We start from the raw sequence: 19677 nt of genomic DNA, 5'->3' as shown, positions 1-19677 counted from the left end.
CCTTACAGCTCACAGTGCATGTCAGAGCAAATGAGAATCATGAGGTCAAAGGAACTGCCTGAAGAGCTCAGAGACAGAATTGTGGCAAGGTACAGATCTGGCCAAGGTTACAAAAAAAATTCTGCTGCACTTAAGGTTCCTAAGAGCACAGTGGCCTCCATAATCCTTAAATGGAAGACGTTTGGGACGACCAGAACCCTTCCTAGAGCTGGGCGTCCGGCCAAACTGAGCTATCGGGGGAGAAGAGCCTTGGTGAGAGAGGTAAAGAAGAACCCAAAGATCACTGTGGCTGAGCTCCAGAGATGCAGTCGGGAGATGGGAGAAAGTTGTAGAAAGTCAACCATCACTGCAGCCCTCCACCAGTCGGGGCTTTATGGCAGAGTGGCCCGACTGAAGCTTCTCCTCAGTGCAAGACACATGAAAGCCCGCATGGAGGACTCCAAGATGGTGAGAAATAAGATTCTCTGGTCTGATGAGACCAAGATAGAACTTTTTGGCCTTAATTCTAAGCGGTATGTGTGGAGAAAACCAGGCACTGCTCATCACCTGTCCAATACAGTCCCAACAGTGAAGCATGGTGGTGGCAGCATCATGCTGTGGGGGTGTTTTTCAGCTGCAGGGACAGGACGACTGGTTGCAATCGAGGGAAAGATGAATGCAGCCAAGTACAGGGATATCCTGGACGAAAACCTTCTCCAGAGTGCTCAGGACCTCAGACTGGGCAAGGTTTACCTTCCAACAAGACAATGACCCTAAGCACACAGCTAAAATAACGAAGGAGTGGCTTCACAACAACTCCGTGACTGTTCTTGAATGGCCCAGCCAGAGCCCTGACTTAAACCCAATTGAGCATCTCTGGAGAGACCTAAAATGGCTGTCCACCAACGTTTACCATCCAACCTGACAGAACTGGAGAGGATCTGCAAGGAGGAATGGCAGAGGATCCCCAAATCCAGGTGTGAAAAACTTGTTGCATCTTTCCCAAAAAGACTCATGACTGTATTAGATCAAAAGGGTGCTTCTACTAAATACTGAGCAAAGGGTCTGAATACTTAGGACCATGTGATATTTCAGTTTTTCTTTAATAAATCTGCAAAAATGTCAACAATTCTGTGTTTTTCTGTCAATATGGGGTGCTGTGTGTACATTAATGAGGGAAAAAAATGAACTTAAATGATTTTAGCAAATGGCTGCAATATAACAAAGAGTGAAAAATTTAAGGGGGTCTGAATACTTTCCGTACCCACTGTATAAGTACTTTAACTGTGGTTACAATTATTCATGAAAATCATACATGAATACATTCTAAGTTGCATTACAAAACATGCATTAAAAAACATTTAGAATGCATTGTTTAAAAAGGCTTCACATAAAGTGTTACCCAGTCTTTTTCGTAATGCATCTGATTGTTTTACCATGACATTTTTATAGTGCTGTCAAGCGATTAATCACGATTAATCACATCCAAAATAAAAGTTCTTGTGTACATAGTATATATGTGTGTACTGTGTATATTTATTGCGTATATATAAATAAATACACACACATGCATGTATATATTTCAGAAAAATATGTTGTTTATATATTAAATACATTTGTATATCATATAAATTATATGAATATAATATATACATGTAAATACATGTACATATTTTCAAAATATATACTGTATGTGTGTATATTTATACATACATAATAAATATACAAAGTATACACATATATATTATGTGAAAAAAAACTTTTATTTTGGATGCGATTAATCGTGATTAATCATTTGACAGCACTACAACGGAATTCTTTACTGGATTCACTGTATTAAACATGTAATGTAGAGGGGTTGTGTGATTTAATTGCCTAAACCTTTTGAAATGTTTATCATTATATATCGGATACTGCTTGACTTGCTTTATAAAGCTGAAGTGTAAAAATAATGACCATAAACACTTGGTTGAACAAACAGTAGCTCCGCCCCAAATTCATGCCATTGGCTGAGGCAGATGTCATCTGAATGTTAAGACAAACACTGATTACTTGTAGTTCTTTTGTACTGTAGTAAGGTAGAAAAATTCATCAAATGAATATACCTCAAAGCCTTTTTTACAATATTCACAGAGGAACTACAGCTCAATCATTTTTTTTTTTTTTTTTTTTTTATACATTTAGCAGACGCTTTTATCCAAAGCGACTTACATTCAAGTTACAGTTTTTACATTTGATCAGCTCTTGCTTTCCCTGGGAATCGAACCCATGATCTTGGCGTTGCTAGCGCCATGCTCTACTATTTGAGCTACAGGAAAGCTGTACACGTGTCCCTGTTTTGCATCCTTTCATCTGTTTTGCTGAAGCAGTGGGTGCAGCGCCGTGTGACGGCTTCCTATTAATAAACAGATGATTAACATGTTTCAAAACCGCGTGAGCCATAGTAAGGAAAACTACAGGAGCTTCACTGTCAGTGCAATGTTTCTGTTAGCAGTGATGAAATATTGATACGAATGCCATTCCTGCAGACATTAACGGAGGGAGTGGAAAAAGGAAACAATAAAGGAGGCGGGATCTGAGCGAGTGTGACGTAGCATTAGATAGCTATTATTAGTGGTTTAGTGCTCGGTCTCAGTATGCCGGGTAAAGGTTAACAGCTCTGGAGCTGCAGTCACCTTCCTCTGTCAGCTGATGCTGAGAAATGAAAAATATGTTTCCTTTGAAACTCTGCCCTTGCCTTAACCGACACAGTGTTCCATCGTGTTGGCTTCACTGCCCCATTCAATATCCTGAGAGCCCGTTCAAGACGGGCCGGAGAGCGCTGACCTCTGCAGCTGCTGGAGCAGAAACAGAGGGCATTATGGGTACCGGTGCTTAATTTGAAAAATGCAGTACTCATGCGCTGTAGAAAGATTTTTTCTACCCAAGAAGAGAACAGAAGAATATTGTAGAACATGAACATGAAGTTGCTTGCATCTAGTAAATAAATAAATAATAAAACAATAGATTATGAAGTTGCAATATGCATATGCACATGCTAAATACATATGTAATAAAATAAAAAATGTAAAAGTTGATTTAGATAAATGGATCTGCTAAATTTAATATAGAAAAGGTGAATGCATCTAATGAATGAATATAATAAAATAGATCATAATGTAATTATATAAAGGTGCTTTGTGTAAAAGGATTTGCTAAATAAATACATATAAAATATAGTAGAATAACATGAAGTTGCTTTAGGTGAATGCATGTAGTAAATCAATGAATATAGAATAGAATAGAATAGAATAGAATAGAATAGAATAGAGTTAATTTGTGTAAATCTGCTAAATTAATAAATATAGAATATAGTAAAATAACATGAAGTTGCATCCGCTGAATAAATAAACACAAAATAAAATAGAACATAACATAATAATATGAAGTTGTTTGGGTAAATTTAAAAGAAGTAAAATAGATTATAACAGATTTATTTCTATAATTTTAGGTCTCATTAGAATTAGATTAGGGTTTTATTCTTTTTTTTTTTCGAAATCTGTTGTTAATAAATATAGAATAAAATGGTAACACTTTACAATAAGGTGTCATTTGTTAACATTATTTAATGTATTAACTAACATGAACAAACAATTAACAATGCATTTAGTACACTATTTATTAATCTTTGTTAATGTTAGTTAATGAAAATACAGTTGTTCATTGTTTATTCATGTTAGTTCATAGTGCATTAACTAATGTTAACAAACACAACTTGTGATTTTAATAATGCATTAGTAAATGCTGAAATTAATATTAAATTAATATTAACTAAGATTAATAAATGTTGTAGAATTATTGTTCATTCTTAGTTCATGTTTACTAATGTTGTTAACTAATATTAACTAATGAACCTTATTGTAAAGTGTTACCAATAAAATGAAAGGAAGAGGAACCCGACTAATCTGCTTGATTTATTCATGCTACAAGATTCATACATGTAAGATTTACTCATGTAATTCGATTTAGATAGTGGAGTGATGTATGACATGATGAAACAATATTGGTTTAACTGAGTTCACTACTTCCTTTACAGGCAATAATCACACAGAGCAGACGTTACCGGACATTAAACCACTATCAAAAATCTTGTTTGCAAAGGAAGTCTGGGAAATGAATATCTCGGTGTGTTTGGACTGTGAAGGTTTCAGATGAATGTATTACAGCGGGACTGAATTACAGGACACCTTTAATATTCTCAGAGATCTGCAAAAATGATGGAATTGTAACCCGCATTTCCCAGAGTTCACTTCCAGCAATATTCAATGTTTTTGCGCAACAGTATGTGTGTGAGCAGTCATAAATCTACTCCTGACTGAAGACACTTGCTCGACTTGCCTGCTTAATCAATTCTGCAGGCCGTGGGCTTGCTGTGAGTGATCTATGATTTAATTCTGGCTAGAGTGAAGAGCCTTATGGGCCTGTCAGGTTGTGTCCATCTGTCTGTGTGTGTGCGGCATATATCTATTTGAGCCTGTGTGTTTGTAATTGAACATAGCAAATGTTAATGGCACTTTACACAAACAGAGTACAAAATTGGGCCACTTTTAATCACTTGAAGCCACTTATACAAATAGTAGTTCTTAACCTGCAGAAAATTTTCTTCATCCGCCTCAGAAAATTGAATTTGTGTAGTTTAGAAAGTTTTTTTTAAATGTTAATTGTCTTTGGCTTCACAACAAATGTGTTATAGAACAGAAAATCTCTCTTTCTATGTGCATGCCATTCAAAAGCTTGGGATTTTTAATGTTTTTATTATTATTATTTTTTTTATCTCTTATACTCTTCCAGGCTGCATTTATTTGATCAAAAATAGTGATACTGTGAAATATTATACATTACGTATTTTTATATACTTTAAAATATCATTTATTCTTGTCATCCAAAGCTGAATTTTCATCAGCCATTACTCCAGTTTTCAGTGTCACATGAAATCATTCTGATTTATTATCAATGTTGGAAACAGCAGTGCTGCGTAATTTTTTATGGAATCTGTGATACTTTTAGACATCTAGAAATCTTTTCTAACAATATATTTTTGACAAGTAGTGTAGAGATTGTGTGTGTGTGTGTTTTATTCATCAAAAATCATTGAATCACTGAAAACATTGATAATAAATCAGCATATTAGAATGATTTCAGAAGGATCATGTGGCACTGAAGACTGGAGTAATGGCTGCTGAAAATTAACCTTTGCATCACAGGAATAGTATATTAAAATAGAAAACTGTTATTTTTCTGTATTTTTGATCAAATAAATGCAGCTTGATGAAACATGTTTTGTTTTGTTTTTTTCAATAATTAATAATCAGATAATAATTTTTTTTCCAAATTTTCTTTTTCTGCTATAATGTAATTGTTGTACCATGCTGGTTGTCAGACAGGAAGTAAGCCAGCGGACATTGGCTTCACCCCTCATCATGGCTTAATCGATCAAGAAAGTCATTCGGTAAGTCACAAGCTTTCTTGTATTCAGATTAGATGCTCCTTTTCCTTCTTTGAAGGTGCTTTCCTGTTCATTCAAAGCTCATTGCAACATTTATGAGATTTATGTATTTTATAAATCTATTAAAATGCATTTTAATACAGCATAACCTTTTTGTACTTCAAAAATGAATTCAGTCGCAATGCCAATAATGTTCAGCCAATACAGGAATATGACTGATATGGAACGATATGGTCTTGACGTGGCCATGGCAAGAAAAACAAATATACAACAACTAGTTTAGTGATTCTGCCTAGAAAGGCTTAAAAAACTGCTGACTCTGCTCAGAAACCCGCCAAAACAACATTTTAGACGGCACACATAAGCAGGCACAATGCTGTTGGGTTTATACAAAAATGGCAATGAATTAAGTTGTTGAACTGGAACATTTAATACTGTAGTTTGTCATCATACAGCACATTCCTTGAACTGAAATGACTTTGTATTTTCTGTTTTACAGCACAAATCAACTTCACCAGCCTTGAACTACACACACATCAGAAAAGTCAAAGTCAGGTAAACCTCTGTCTAACGTGAGTACACTCACACTACCGACTATTTTCAGAAACAGTATTCACAAATATTAAAAGAGTAGTATGCTATGTTGTTGTCACATGACCTTTTAATGCTGCATGTATAATTCAGCAAGTAAGGGATAATGTACTGTACATCCAACCATTAATGCAAAAATCAACCCAGACACACACAAAAACAGTTTCTAGCAAGCAGTTTTGAGCCTAGACGAACAAATAAGTTCAAACAGGATGGGCATTTAAGGGATAATGTGCAATCATACCGCTTATTACACAACTTTTTACTACTTAGATAAAGACAGGGACATGAAATATAATTTTTTTTTAATAATCCATTACAGTATACAGGTTTCTTTTTTAATATAGTCGATAACTGAGGCACAAGATGGCACCTGTTGTGCTTGAATGAAATGAGAGTTTGTGTGATACGGGAGATATTTAAAAAAGCATCGATTTCATACACCCAATGTATTGGCAACCATTATACAGCTTTACTATTGGCGGCAGTCATTATTAGGAAAAACTGACCTCAGAATGTCACAACTGACCAATCAAAATCAAGCATTTGAGAGCGCCATGTGACATTTAATTACCTTTTCAAAATATGATTAGGTGTTTTAATTATTTGTCTGATTACCTAATAAATCAAAAGATTGTGGATAATCACATTTGGTTCTTCATTACACTGAAAATGAAAGGTCACTTGGGCACATTGCAGTGTGGGATACAGTATCTACTGCATTGTGCTATAAATGCACATTTTGGCAAGACTTGTTGATCATCTAGATATTCCATGCATACAGAAAATCCACATGCTATGCAGAGTATTCATATACATACTATAGTTGCATGCTACTTTCTTTACAAAATAGTAGAGTAGATAATAGTATGAAATAGTAACATACTCTTTATCTTAAGTGAGCTGGCTGTGACGACTCAAAAGGTCACAAGTGTCTACTTTGCTACATACAGATAGAAGACAAGGTGAAGTTGGGTGAGATGACAGTGGTTTGGTTTGTGGTTAGATCACAAGGCACAGAATTGTCTCAATTGAACGTCTAAAGCCAAAACATGCATGATGATTCTTACTGTGCCTGGGTATAAAGAGATGGATGGATGGATAATTGAAGATAGATAGATAGATCTAATCTGCATGTGTCTTGCAGCAGTGATATTCAGCTCTGTATAATGAAGTCCTGCAGTAGGACAATGGTGCTAGTAAAAGATTTATACGGCATGCGCTTGACCCTGCGGGAACAATGTGATAGTGAAAAGAGATTAGAGAAATCACATGAGAGAGAGTCACAGGACCGCATGAGACTGGCCTGAGCACAAACTCTTACAAATCCACACAAAGAGACCTGAGAAAACCTGACACGACACACACTGCATCTGATGGTTCACACACAGAGCTGTTCACATTACAGTATTCACAGCTGACTCAAATTTTAATGTGAGAAATTGTCCTGAATAGTCACAGATAACAGCCTAAAATGAGAGAGGTGAAATCGTGCTAAAGGACAATGGAGTTCCTGCCTACATTACACCGTGTTCTAACCCGGTGTGACACAACAGGTCATTTTTATGCTCAATTGGAGCGAAAATACTGTGTAATGCAAAGCAGAACATTAAGACTGTTAATATGCAGTTTTTAGGAGAAGGATTGACCAATGACATTTCACTGTGGGCGGGGTCATCTGACACAATGCAGAAACAGAAGCCAACCAAACAACAAAATGTCCAATTGTTGTGACTGGTTAGTACAAAAAGTTATGATGTTTACTAAAAGTAAAGTTGATATGAATATGAATGTATTTGATGTTTAGTGTACAGCTATTTATATAAAAATTCTCTGTTGGTGGGACTACTCAGCGAAAATGAAGCAAAATCTGTTGCTCATTATTTTTCTTCATCTGTTACCTAAACAAAGTCTGATTTACATGGAATTTAAGATTTTAGGTTCACTCTATTAACATGTTAAAGAAATAGATATCATAAACCAACAATAAACAATTTTCTTAGTTTGTTGATGTTTTATATGCTCAAAGTGAAAATTTTAAGTCTCAAGTCTCTCATGTTCACCAAGGCTGCATTTAATTGAGCAAAAGTACGGTAAAAAACCCCCCAAAAAAACAGTAATATTGTGAAATATTATTCAAATTTTAAACAACTGTCTTCTGTTTTAATATATTTTAAAATGTCATTTATTCGCGTGATGCAAAGCTGAATTTTCAGCATCATTACTCCAGTCTTCAGTGTCACATGATCCTTCAGAAATCATTCTAATTTGATGATTTGCTGCTCAAGAAACATTTCTTATTATCAATGTTGAAAACAGTTGTGCTGCTGAATATTTTTTTGGAAACTGTGATAGATCCATTATATGCAGAACTGAACTTACTAAGATTAATAAATGCTTTCGAATTATTCTTAATTGCTAGTTCATGGTATCTACTGCATTAATGTTAACGTTATTGTAACTTTTTTTCTTTCTAAAGAGGCGTTCGCTAAACCTCATTCAAAAATCCCTAGAAATTCTGTCATTTGAGCATTCCAGAACTTTGTTGATTTTTCTAGATCATATACAGTGCCTAAACTTAGCTGTTATTCTTTCTCCCAGCATTCCCACAAGATCATCTCTTACGTTTTGCCTGAAGCAGTGTGGGCAGACCTGGCCGATCGGACGTCTGCTGGAAAATCTGCTGTATTTCATGTCCTCCGGCAATCCCGGGTCCCATCCGTTAAAGCGTTCGGGCCCCTGCGAGTCTCGCGTGTTTGCGTTTGAATGTCACCATCTATACGGTCCAACTGCATTACTCACAGCCCACATTAACAGTCCAGATTATTCCAGATTTTACATCGCCTGTATATGGCAGCCTGAGTCAAATACCATGAGCTGAATTTTTAAGTCTCCTGTACACGAGATGAGTAATTTGGAAAAATAGATCCGCAGTCCTGCTTGCCAAGACGGTGCTGTAAATTTCAGATTTATTGACCTTCACGAATACAAGCCAGATATGCATTTTAAAGAGTTTAGATCTGTTGATCTTGTGTAATTGTCCCGTTCAAGGTGAACGTCTGGATTTCCCTAATGCAGAATAACTCCAGTGGTTTTAGTGAGCTCCTGTAAGATGGAGTTTCTTGAGTCTTCAGCTGGCTGTTTTTGTCAGTTCAGCCCTGCTAGAAACACCTCATTACTCGAAACCTCTCAGAGCGGAAGAAGAGATGTTTACACTCAGTTTTGTACCAAATACATGAAGGAAAACCAAAAGCCTAGATGTTTTTCCTCACTGTTACATGGCAATGCGTCATGCAAATCCTTGTCCTGACTCATATGTCTATACAGTTCTTTCAGGTTTTGATTGAACTCTTTCTGACCCATCATATTATGACATATTAGCCTTCTAACAGAACAGAAAGCAATGCAGCTTAAATCAAATCACTCCCAACCGTGGTGTCCAGCACACGGCGTACCGCTCAAGTCAACATCAATGTCACACGCTTCAAATGTGTTGTTGTTGTGTAGAAATGCAGCCAGATGGCTGGCGCGTTGCATTGGCAGAATATGCATCCAATATGTTCCTAACAGGGATTTATGCCGGATAATGGAATATTTCCCTGCCGGTCCACCTAAGAGCGGCTTAAAGACCAGACCAGACCAGATTAGACAGTCATTAGGAAACGGCAGTCAAAAGCAAGTCCGCGGTTGACGTGAGCCAAACACGGATGAACAATAACAGAGAAAGAGCGTAAACGTCCGTCAGCTTACCTGCCTGTGCGACGACGCTGCTGCGCGACCCAGAGGCGTGATCCGCGCACCCGCTTTGATCCTATGTCATTAAGTTGATAGGGAGGGAGTGTGTGTTGAGAGCAGGAGCAGGTCTCAGTGTTGACACGGGCATGAGCGGCTCACGGCTGCTGCTGCTGCTGCTGCTGCTGGTACTGATGCTGATGCTGTTGTTGCCATGGTGATCATTCAGCTCCTGCGTGCTGCGGTAGCGCGCTTGCGTTCTCCCACCTCCAGAGATGATGTCCAATCTGCCTAAGTGCTGCTGCGCCACTCGCTTGGCCCCTCTCTCTCTCTCTCTCTCTCTCTCTCTCTTTCTCTCTCCTCCCCTCCGTCTGAGGCTGGATGCATGATAATAAGGGATGGATGTGTGCTCTGTGTTGTCAAATGCACTATCTGTACAGGCTTACGTCAGTGTCAATAGATGTGAGATAATTTAGCTTTACTCATGATTAACACCCTGAGTGTGTCTCTGCACCTACAGTTTAAATTTAGGATTAATATTTATGTGAAAAATAAACAGCCATTCACTTAGGTTGGATTGAACTATTTTCCTTTTAACAATATCTGTCAATTAATCAACCAATCATTACATAACTAAATGTAAAATAATAGCCAATTCTTTTTTTCCCTTTTGTGTTCACCCTATTATATTAGCATTGGTTGGTATCTTTTAAAAGCCATTTTATGAATGACATTTTGCTTAAATGGCAAAATAATATTTCAGACTATGCAGACTCTAAATTTGAGAATGTTTCGCAAATTGCAGTGCTAGCAATTGTCAGAGGTTTATTATTAGTAGTAGCAGTAGTGGTAGTAGTAGTAGCATTGTTACTACTAATATACTACTACTAATATGTTAGCTGATGCTAATTAATGTTAATCATTTTAGTAATTGTCAGAGGGATTATTATTACTATTATTATTGCAATAATTTATATTATTATTTTCATTTACATTTTATGGATCATTTTATCTTAGAGGCAAAAAGCACGTTCATTTACATAATGTATAAAAAGCATTTTATTAAGTATTGCTGTTTGAAGTATTTTGTTTAATATTGTTTCTGAATTATACAAAATAAATGTGTATAATATGTATATAATATATAATGTATGTTTGTAATCCAGAATTTATTAAATTATTTATATAATATATTGTTTGTTTGTGTATATATACAGTGTGTGTGTGTGTGTGTGTGTGTGTTTTAAGAAGTTTACATAGATAATGTAACAATGCAACAAAACAAAAACCTTGTTTTATGTGTACTTACACTAAAAATGTCAGGATTGACCCTGTATTTACCTTTTGTATACCTCCCCTTAATACTCACAGAAAATGGAAATACTGTAATCAGACATGAGGAATTGTCTGTTTTTAATGTGTTAATGGCATGCATTTATGACAAATATAGTTTTAACGTAGTAATTAATGTGGATCTTATTAAATATAGTCTGACGTAAACTAATATTTAATTTAAACACCTGTCCATGATGGTTAGGTGTTAAACCTCTGCTATTCATATTCAGATTACATATTTAAGTTACCTAGCATTCATTGCATTCACACTGCTGGTTGTTTAAACACACAGTGTGTGCTATGCACTAAAAGCATGCGGGTCTGTTTTGGCCAGTGTCCCCGGTAGTCACCTTGCCCTCTCTGTGTACCAATCAAATATTGATGCTGTATTGGTGCAGACAGTACAGTGTATACATCCTTCTGAGTGTTTTTAAAAGCAGCTTACGTGGGTAGTTGCACAATAACTCTGCATTTCTGAGTAGTAGCAGACTGTGCAGGTGTGCAGACAGTGTTATGGGCTTATCTAAACTCTGCAACATCTGGTCTTGGACAGGTAACTTCCTAATTTTAGCTGCACACAGGAAACCCCAAATACTAAGGTTGGTGTCATTGCATAAGCGTAACAAAATACCTTGAGTCCTGCCAACTTTAAATACTCGGAAAATAGCATTGATAACATACGACTCTTGCCATTTTTCGCCATATTTAGTAGAAAGAACTGCTTCAAACAGGTTTCCTTCCCCCGTTTGCCATTGGATGAACAGTATTTTTATTTTGGTTTGTTTTCAAAACACCACAGAGTCATTGTGTTGACACTTTTGAAGGAAATCAACCCATGAATAAGTCCTCTACCTATTAGGATAGGATGAAGTATTTTATTAATTTATAAATACAGTATATATGTTACGGGGCTGACGAGACATGAGACGTGTGGATCCATATGCAGACTTTTATTGACAAGAGACGAGGTCATAACAGGCAGGGTCGAACAGTGGCAAACAGGTATAACATGGACGAGACAAAGAGTAAACAAAGACAAGCGTGGGTCGACGATCGGCGAACAGCATCAAATGGGCTAGACAGGAGAGGTAGTCCAAAACGTAAGCGATAGTCCAGGCAGGGGAAAACACAATCCGACAAAGGCAAGGCAAGGCAAGACTAGGGAAACTAACTGGGCTCTGTAGGCCAGCGATAAATGCATACAATACTCGGCACTGACGGAAGGAAAGTCCAGGGTAAAAATAAGGTATGTGATCAGTGTGTGCGTAGGATCAGGTGTGTGTGTGATTAGTGCAATGAGTGATTGGTGACAGCTGTGATCAGTAATGGATGATGGGAATTGGAGTCCATTGTGATGTGTGGTGTGAAAGTCAATATGATGGCAGGGCGACCTCTTGTGGCAGTCAGACAGAAGAGCAGGCCCAGGACTCGTAACAATATATATATATATATATATATATATATATATATATATATAATACTCACTTCATTTTTAAGAAATTTTTACAAAAGAAAATGCACAATCAATTTTTTGAAACATCACTTGCTGAAGGTCGTGTGACAGCAATGTCAGAGAGGGAATGCAACCATTTAGAATATGATTTTAAGACTTTTTTGTGTTTTTCAAATAAATAGTCTGCATTTATCTGATGAAAAATACAGTAATATTGTGAAAAATTATTGCAGTTAAAATTACCATTCTCAGCATCATTAACGCCAGCCTTCAGTGTCAAATGATCCTTCAGAAATCATTCTCATATACTGATTTGATGCTCAAGAAACATTTCTTTTTATTATCAATGTTGAAAACAGTTGTGCTGTTTCATATTTTTGTGGAAACCAGAAATCTTTGATGAATAGAAAGTTCAAAATAACAGCATTTATTTAAATATATATATATATATATATATATATATATATATATATATATATATTTTTTTTTTTTTTTTAAACTCTTTACGTAACTTTTTATCAATTTAATGTATGCTTGCTAAATAAAAGTATTCATTTATTTTCTTTTTATTACCCCACACTGAACAGTAGTTTAAAGACGTAGTCACTGCATAATGCATACTTTTTATATATTATATATTCAGTATGCAATAAGCAGCATGTCAGTATTCAATTTTTGGCTTACTATCAGCACACAAGAATCCAGAGAAAGTCTGACACAATAATTTTGCAATGTTCACATATTCTTCAAGTTTTTTGCCTTGTGTCTAAAATCTTTAATTAATGACCAGCTATCCAGATGTTCCATGACAGCCTGAACATGTGTTTTATGAGGACATGATGCATGCTTCAGCATTTCTTTGCTTTAAGCTCATGCTATAACTTTTTCATGTGTTTCTCGCTTTCTTTTATCCCTTTATAACATATAAAACTGGTTTTGAAGGTGTGAATGAAGGTGGTGTTGAATTATATATCCTGTAAGATGAAATGCAGATTCTGTCTGGGCCCTGTGGCGATAGCCTACAGTAAGTCCTCTCGTAAGGTATAAATTACATCACATTTGATGTAACAGAAGTCATTGTGGTTGACATACCTGTGAGCAAGTCACTTTCATAGACCGTTTTGATGTCATTAGTATTTCCTTTCCCAGAATCCTCCTCTGATGAGGGCAAAGCTGCAAGGCAAGACCTTAATAGTGAGGGAGCTCATGCAAGCCGACACAGATCGACTTCACAGTCGTTTTACAGCCACTTTACAATCTCCTTTTCTTTTGAGAGCATTCCTAAAGTCTCTGCTGTGTCTCCTCTTTTATCAAAAAGTCTTTTTTATTTATAATCCAATAAGGAGACTACAGCAAAAACAAGTCTTGACTAATCTAATATAAACATACAAACGCTTTATTGGTTTATTATGCACTATGTCCCATCTGTTAGATGTACTTCAACATCCTTCACAGTTAGTCACCATTTGCTGAGGGAGATTGGCACTGCTGCTGCCTTTTCTTATCCCTCGCCTTTTTGGGTCTATTTTTTTTTTATTATTATTGTTTAAACACACATATTTTGGATGTAAATTGAGGTTTGTTATGCAATATGTCCCATTTGACAGATTTATCTCAACATCCTTCAGCATTAGTCATCAGTGGCTCCGACCAGAAACCCGCGCCCACTGAATTCTGCAGAAAACTCCACGGAATTTCAACACCAAGTTCTGCTTGTTCTTTTATTAGGTATTTTGGTTAATTAATGGTGGTTGCCAAGATAAGTTTAATCATATTGTGCAATTGGACTTGCAATTGTGCAATTGTTTTTTGTTTGTTTTTTTCTGGGGTGTAATAAAAAAAAAAAACTCATAGACTTAGATCTAAATCCTAGAATATCAGGTCTTGTTGGCCTAGTAGAAGGTTTGCAAAGAGGCGAAAAATTTCCAGAAAATTTGGAATTCTGAAATTCTGAAAATATCTGGAAAAAGTGGAATTCCATTGGAAATTTACCAAAAATGTTCCGCCCTTTTGCAACCCTACCTAGTCAAAAAATTATAGCTTTGAGTTTTGCATGGACAAACTCCTAAAATGCTCACATTTGCTTATCTGAATGTATGATAATCTAAATATTTGCAGTTGTTTGTGCTTTTAGCTTTAATTAATTATTTTTTTTTATGCTTGTGTCAATGTTTATTTTACTTTCTTTATTTTTTATTTTATTTTGACCATTTCTTAACCATATTTCTCTCTCTTTTTTTAATTTTTCTTTTTTTTACAATTTTACCTTTACCTTTTTTTTTTTCTTTTTTTTTTTGCAGATTTCCCCCTATAATTGAAGAAGAAAAGGTGACAAAATGAAGTGAAGGACCGCTACAGCCATTGCAGTGCTAGTCTGCCCAGAGAAAACTTTTGAAGCATTGTTGAAGTACACTACCTTCCCAGATTTTGCAGCAAGTTCTCTACCTGCATATGCAACCTTTGTGCAATCAGCCCAGATTTATTCATACAGTTTGAAGTATGATTTGTGAATAATGCTTGTTAGCCAGATGGGATGCTGAACGTATTTTTAACCAGTGTCATATACACACAATCTAACTGTGTTTATGACAGGCTCCCCCTGCAGTAGGGCTTCCCATTAGCAGAATTACAGCCGCTCAACATGTGTTATTGGCTCCTGTGCAGAAATGAAAAAAGGTGCTCATAACGCCCAAGGCTCAACATCTCCTTTAAACATCAGTCGTAAAAAAGCCTTGCCACCACCCCTCGATTCTCTCCCAGCCAATGAGACGCCAAGAACCAAGCCAGGTCGCCCTTGCAAAAAAAAAGCTTAATGTGTCCCAAAGGTTTGGCATCTCCTGCACAGGTCGTCTTCAGTCAGAGAGGCCCGTGGGCACCACTGAAGACGGACTGGAGGGGGACGACACATCTCTGGGACAAGGGACAAAACTTCTGCATCCTCTCAGACTCTCACATCCCCGTTGAGGGACAAAAACATGGCTCCTCACCTCAGCATGAGCAGGTAAGATCTCAAACACTGGTGACCCTCATGAAAGACATGGAAAAAGACTTAAAACACTTTCTTGTGCCTATTTTTTGGGAATATTTCTCTCTGATGAGTTGTTTTGAGCCTTTGTTGAAAGTTGAACCTTTGTTTGAGCCTTTGTTGGAATGTTTGTAAAACACTCAGGCAGTGTGGAACATAATTTGGCATAGAATTTCAAAAAACTTAACCGTTTTTAGTGCATTAGATGTTTAATACACTTATTTAGAGTCTTAACAGCATTTTGTGTTCTGTTGGTGTTTTTATATTTGAGTTTTCAAGGCAGGTTCTTCTCTATTTTTGCAGTAAAGATAAAATGTTGCCACCATCAAAGCATTTTTATTTAAGATTTTCCTTTCTTCTAAGCGAATTTGTAATTATAGTTTAGAACAAAGTTGAGGAGGAAGTTCCCTCAACATCTGGATGAAAGACAGCAGTTGGTTTGCTCAGGAAAACAGCAGTTGCCTAGCAGGAAACGCACACGTCCCACCACACATCTGATGATATTCCCCATATTTCAGTGTGTTTGTTTGCTAGATGAATATGGCAGACACATTAGGCCACATGATAGCTAGTCAATTGAAAAAATTTCATAGGATTATCATGATCATGGAAAAAATTTAAATTGTGGCCTGGTAGAGTCATAAAAAAGCTTCAAAAGTCTTACACTAGTTTTTGAAGTAAATACATTTTTATAGTTATGCGTGATTTTAAAATATTAGAAAATGCTTTTTAGTGATTGAAATGATCATTCTTTTTCTCTGTCTCTTTTAACTTGTGCAAATTATTTGACCAGCTTCTGAGCACAAGCATATGAGGGAATGAAGTGTATAAATTTACTAGCAAAATTCAAAATTGAAACCCATACCATATCTGTTCTTTACAGCTCATGTTGGGTGAGTCAGATGTTATATAAATCGTTCAGAGTTCCCCCTCAGTTTGGGTATTTTTACGCTGTTGCTGGTCACAAATCTCTTATACTATGATTAATCAGCAGCTTGTGATTTCCGGAGCGTTCCCTCATACTTTTGTCCTGATGACGGCTGTGAGTGGGAGGAGATATTCCTCCCTGCATGGATTACAAGTGTGTCAGCAGAACCAAATCCAAGATTTAGATAACACTGCTTCCTAATCTCAGCTTCACCCGCTACTGTATGAGAATCAGACAAAACCTGCGCTATCAGATGATCTCAGATGACAATACCATTCTGCCTTCATATATAGTGGATAACAGGACTAAATACTAAATGATTACCATTTGTGACCCTGGACCACAAAACCAGTCTTAAGTCGCTGAGGTATATTTGTAGCAATAGCCAAAAATACATTGTATGGGTCAAAATTATTGATTTTTCTTTTATGCCAAAAATCATTAGGATATTAAATAAAGATCATGTTCCATGAAGATATTTTGTAAATTTCTTACCATAAATATATCAAAACGTAATTTTTGATTAGTAATATGCATTGAACTTCATTTGGACAACTTTAAAGGCGATTTTCTCAATATTTTGATTTTTTTTGCACCCTCATATTCCAGATTTTCAAATAGTTGTATTTCAGACAAATATTGTCCGATCCTAACAAACCATACATCAGTGGAAAACGTATTTATTCAGATTTCAGATGTAGTATAAATATCAATTTTGAAAAATTTACACTTAAGACTGGTTTTGTGGTCCAGGGTCACATATTATAAATGATACTGTAGTACTCCCAAGGTTAAAGCCTACAGTATTTATTTACTTATTTTATGACAGTCTTTGAAAATAATATTTTGAAGTGTTTGGAGAACTGTGATCACTACCATTTTGTACCATTCTACCAAGTTGTTCTCACAAAGACAGTCTAGGTCACATTTTTCCTCAAAATCTAAAGGATAAAATTATGATATATATGTATATATATATAGAGAGAGAGAGAGAGAGAGAAATCTGTTGTTTCCCTAATATAATTTTTTTGTATTATTTTAATATTTTTAATTTGCTTCAGAATGTATTTTTTTATGTAACTTTATTTTAATGTTAATTAAGCACATTGTAGCCACAAATACTTATTACAGTAATGTGTCAGGATGTTCATTTAAATAGTAAAAATAAATAAAAATAAAAATAAAACATAATACAAAAATAAAATATAAATATATTATATAACTAACATTTTTCTTAAATATATACATGCATGCATGTGTGTGTGTGTGTGTATATAAATACATATATATATATATATATATATATATATAATTACACACACACACACACACACACACTATTTCTTATCATTTATGTTATATATATATATTTTGAAATTAGTTATTTTAATTTCATTAACAATTCAGTTTGAGAGTTGTAACTCTCATATAAAGGAGGGAAGGTTGGGAATACTTTAATTAAGACACTGTGAGTATTCAGGAAAGCTGCCAGGGAATCTGGCTCACACACCAAAGCCACCACAGCTTGGGGGCCACTGCCATATGTGTGACACACACGGACACACAAACCTCTTCATTTTTACATTATAGTGGATTATTTCCCTTCATATGCACATTCTCTCTTTTATTTCTCTCTATGGCCATGAAAAATCACTGATCTGAAGTTGTATAATTATGTGTATTGTGCTCTCATCCTTCTGTTTCATTATTCTGTCATCTCCACACACACTTCTGCCTCAACAGCTGCAAATGAAAAATACAAGCTGTTATTTTTGTATAATAGAACAATTGCTTGCAAAGCAAAACCATTTGTCAAGACAGTGAGATTAAGCAGAGAGGATCATTTTGACAGTCCTAACTGGGTATATGTGAGTTGCATTGCATATATAAAAGTATTATATGCCATTCAAAAGTTTGGAATGAGTAAGATTTTATAAAGCAATTAATACTTTTATTCAGCAAGGATGCAACAAATTGATCAGAACTGACAGTAAAGACATTTATAGTGTTATAAAAGATTTCTGTTACAAATGCTGTCCTTTTGATCTTTTTATTCATCAAAAAAATCCTGAAAAAAATGTATGATTGTTTCCACAAAAATACTGAGCAGCACATCACAGGAAAAAAGTACATTTTAATATATATTCAAATAGTTCAGTCATTTTAAATTGTAATAACGTTTCATAATATTACTATTTTTACTGCTTACTACCCTAAATGTTTGAACAGTATTTCATGTTGTTCCAAACCTGTACGATGTAGTTAATACAATAAGGCATACAATAGCTTTGTGTGAGAAACAGACTGAAATGTAAGTTATTATTGACTAAGTTGTTATTCAGATCTTGACATCGGGCTAATCACATTCATGAGATTTCTTCAGACAAGTTCTGGTGCCTCAGTCATTGTTTTGAGGCAGATATTTTTAATGAATCAGTGTCAGCAAACTCAAACACACAACGACTGACAGGCAGAGAGCTTGCCAAGTTTTGGATCGACCAACACATGCGTAGGCCGATGCGTTTGTGCTGCACAGAGAATCTATTGCTGTCAAAGAGACTGCTGTGAATTCTCAGAGCATCTATTTCAGATATCTTTCAGGTAGCTGGACATTTTGTGCATAATATTTGCAAAAAGACACCTAGTGGCTTTAACATGCTCACCATTAGTCCAGTCAGTGGAATGACTCTGCATGTGTCCTGTAGATAGATGGAAGGATGGGTGCCAGGGTTACGTGTGTCTATGCTGTGGATAGATGGTGCATATTGTGTGTCAGTACCTCTGACCCATGAGAATGACTCATTCATCATTGCTGTAGCAGAATATCTTCCTGTCACCTTCCTCTGCCTCTCTAGCCAATTTAAAGCAGCACACAGGGATGCTAGCGTGGACAGGTGGCTCAGGGTCTGATCAAAAGCTCAGTGTCTCCGTCTCTCTCAGCATGGCTCTGTTCCAGTTAGGAGATGCTCGGGTTTCTCGAGGGTCTGTGTCTGACTGACTTTAATAATGTGCTTTTCAGTGCTGTTAGATTATACCATTCAAAAGTTTGTGGTTGATACGATTTGTTTGTGTGTTTGTGTGTTTATGTGTGTGTGTGTACCTGTTTTTCTATTCAGGTGGGGACTTAAACCTGAATACACACAGACTCA

At 36.0% G+C, this 19677-nt stretch overlaps 2 protein-coding genes across 9 annotated transcripts in view; one reads left to right on the top strand and one right to left on the bottom strand.

The window, feature by feature from the left end:
* The window catches only part of fam135b (family with sequence similarity 135 member B), a 54722-nt gene extending 43909 nt beyond the window's left edge, over positions 1-10813 (bottom strand). Inside the window, exon 1 of the mRNA XM_058753473.1 lies at positions 9806-10813. The gene's annotated coding sequence lies outside the window, so the exon portion shown is untranslated. The remainder of the gene's footprint in view (positions 1-9805) is intronic.
* LOC131525625 (collagen alpha-1(IX) chain) overlaps positions 1-19677 on the top strand; it is a 49926-nt gene that overhangs the window by 1775 nt on the left and 28474 nt on the right. For 6 of the 8 annotated variants that reach the window (XM_058753484.1, XM_058753483.1, XM_058753482.1 and 3 more), the window contains exons 2-5: positions 5399-5467; positions 5964-6019; positions 14183-14303; positions 14876-15576. In XM_058753484.1, coding sequence (XP_058609467.1) covers positions 15551-15576 — 26 coding nt within the window. In that variant the 5' untranslated portion in view covers positions 5399-5467; positions 5964-6019; positions 14183-14303; positions 14876-15550. Of the gene's footprint in view, positions 1-4270; positions 4391-5398; positions 5468-5963; positions 6020-14182; positions 14304-14875; positions 15577-19677 lie in introns of those variants that run through there. The other 2 variants (XM_058753478.1, XM_058753477.1) reach the window with 2 other exon arrangements.

This window comes from Onychostoma macrolepis, chromosome 19, assembly GCF_012432095.1.
Source record: "Onychostoma macrolepis isolate SWU-2019 chromosome 19, ASM1243209v1, whole genome shotgun sequence".
NCBI lineage: Eukaryota > Metazoa > Chordata > Actinopteri > Cypriniformes > Cyprinidae > Onychostoma > Onychostoma macrolepis.
The sequence above is the reverse complement of the archived record's forward strand: the minus strand, read 5'-3'. Positions and strand labels throughout refer to the sequence as shown.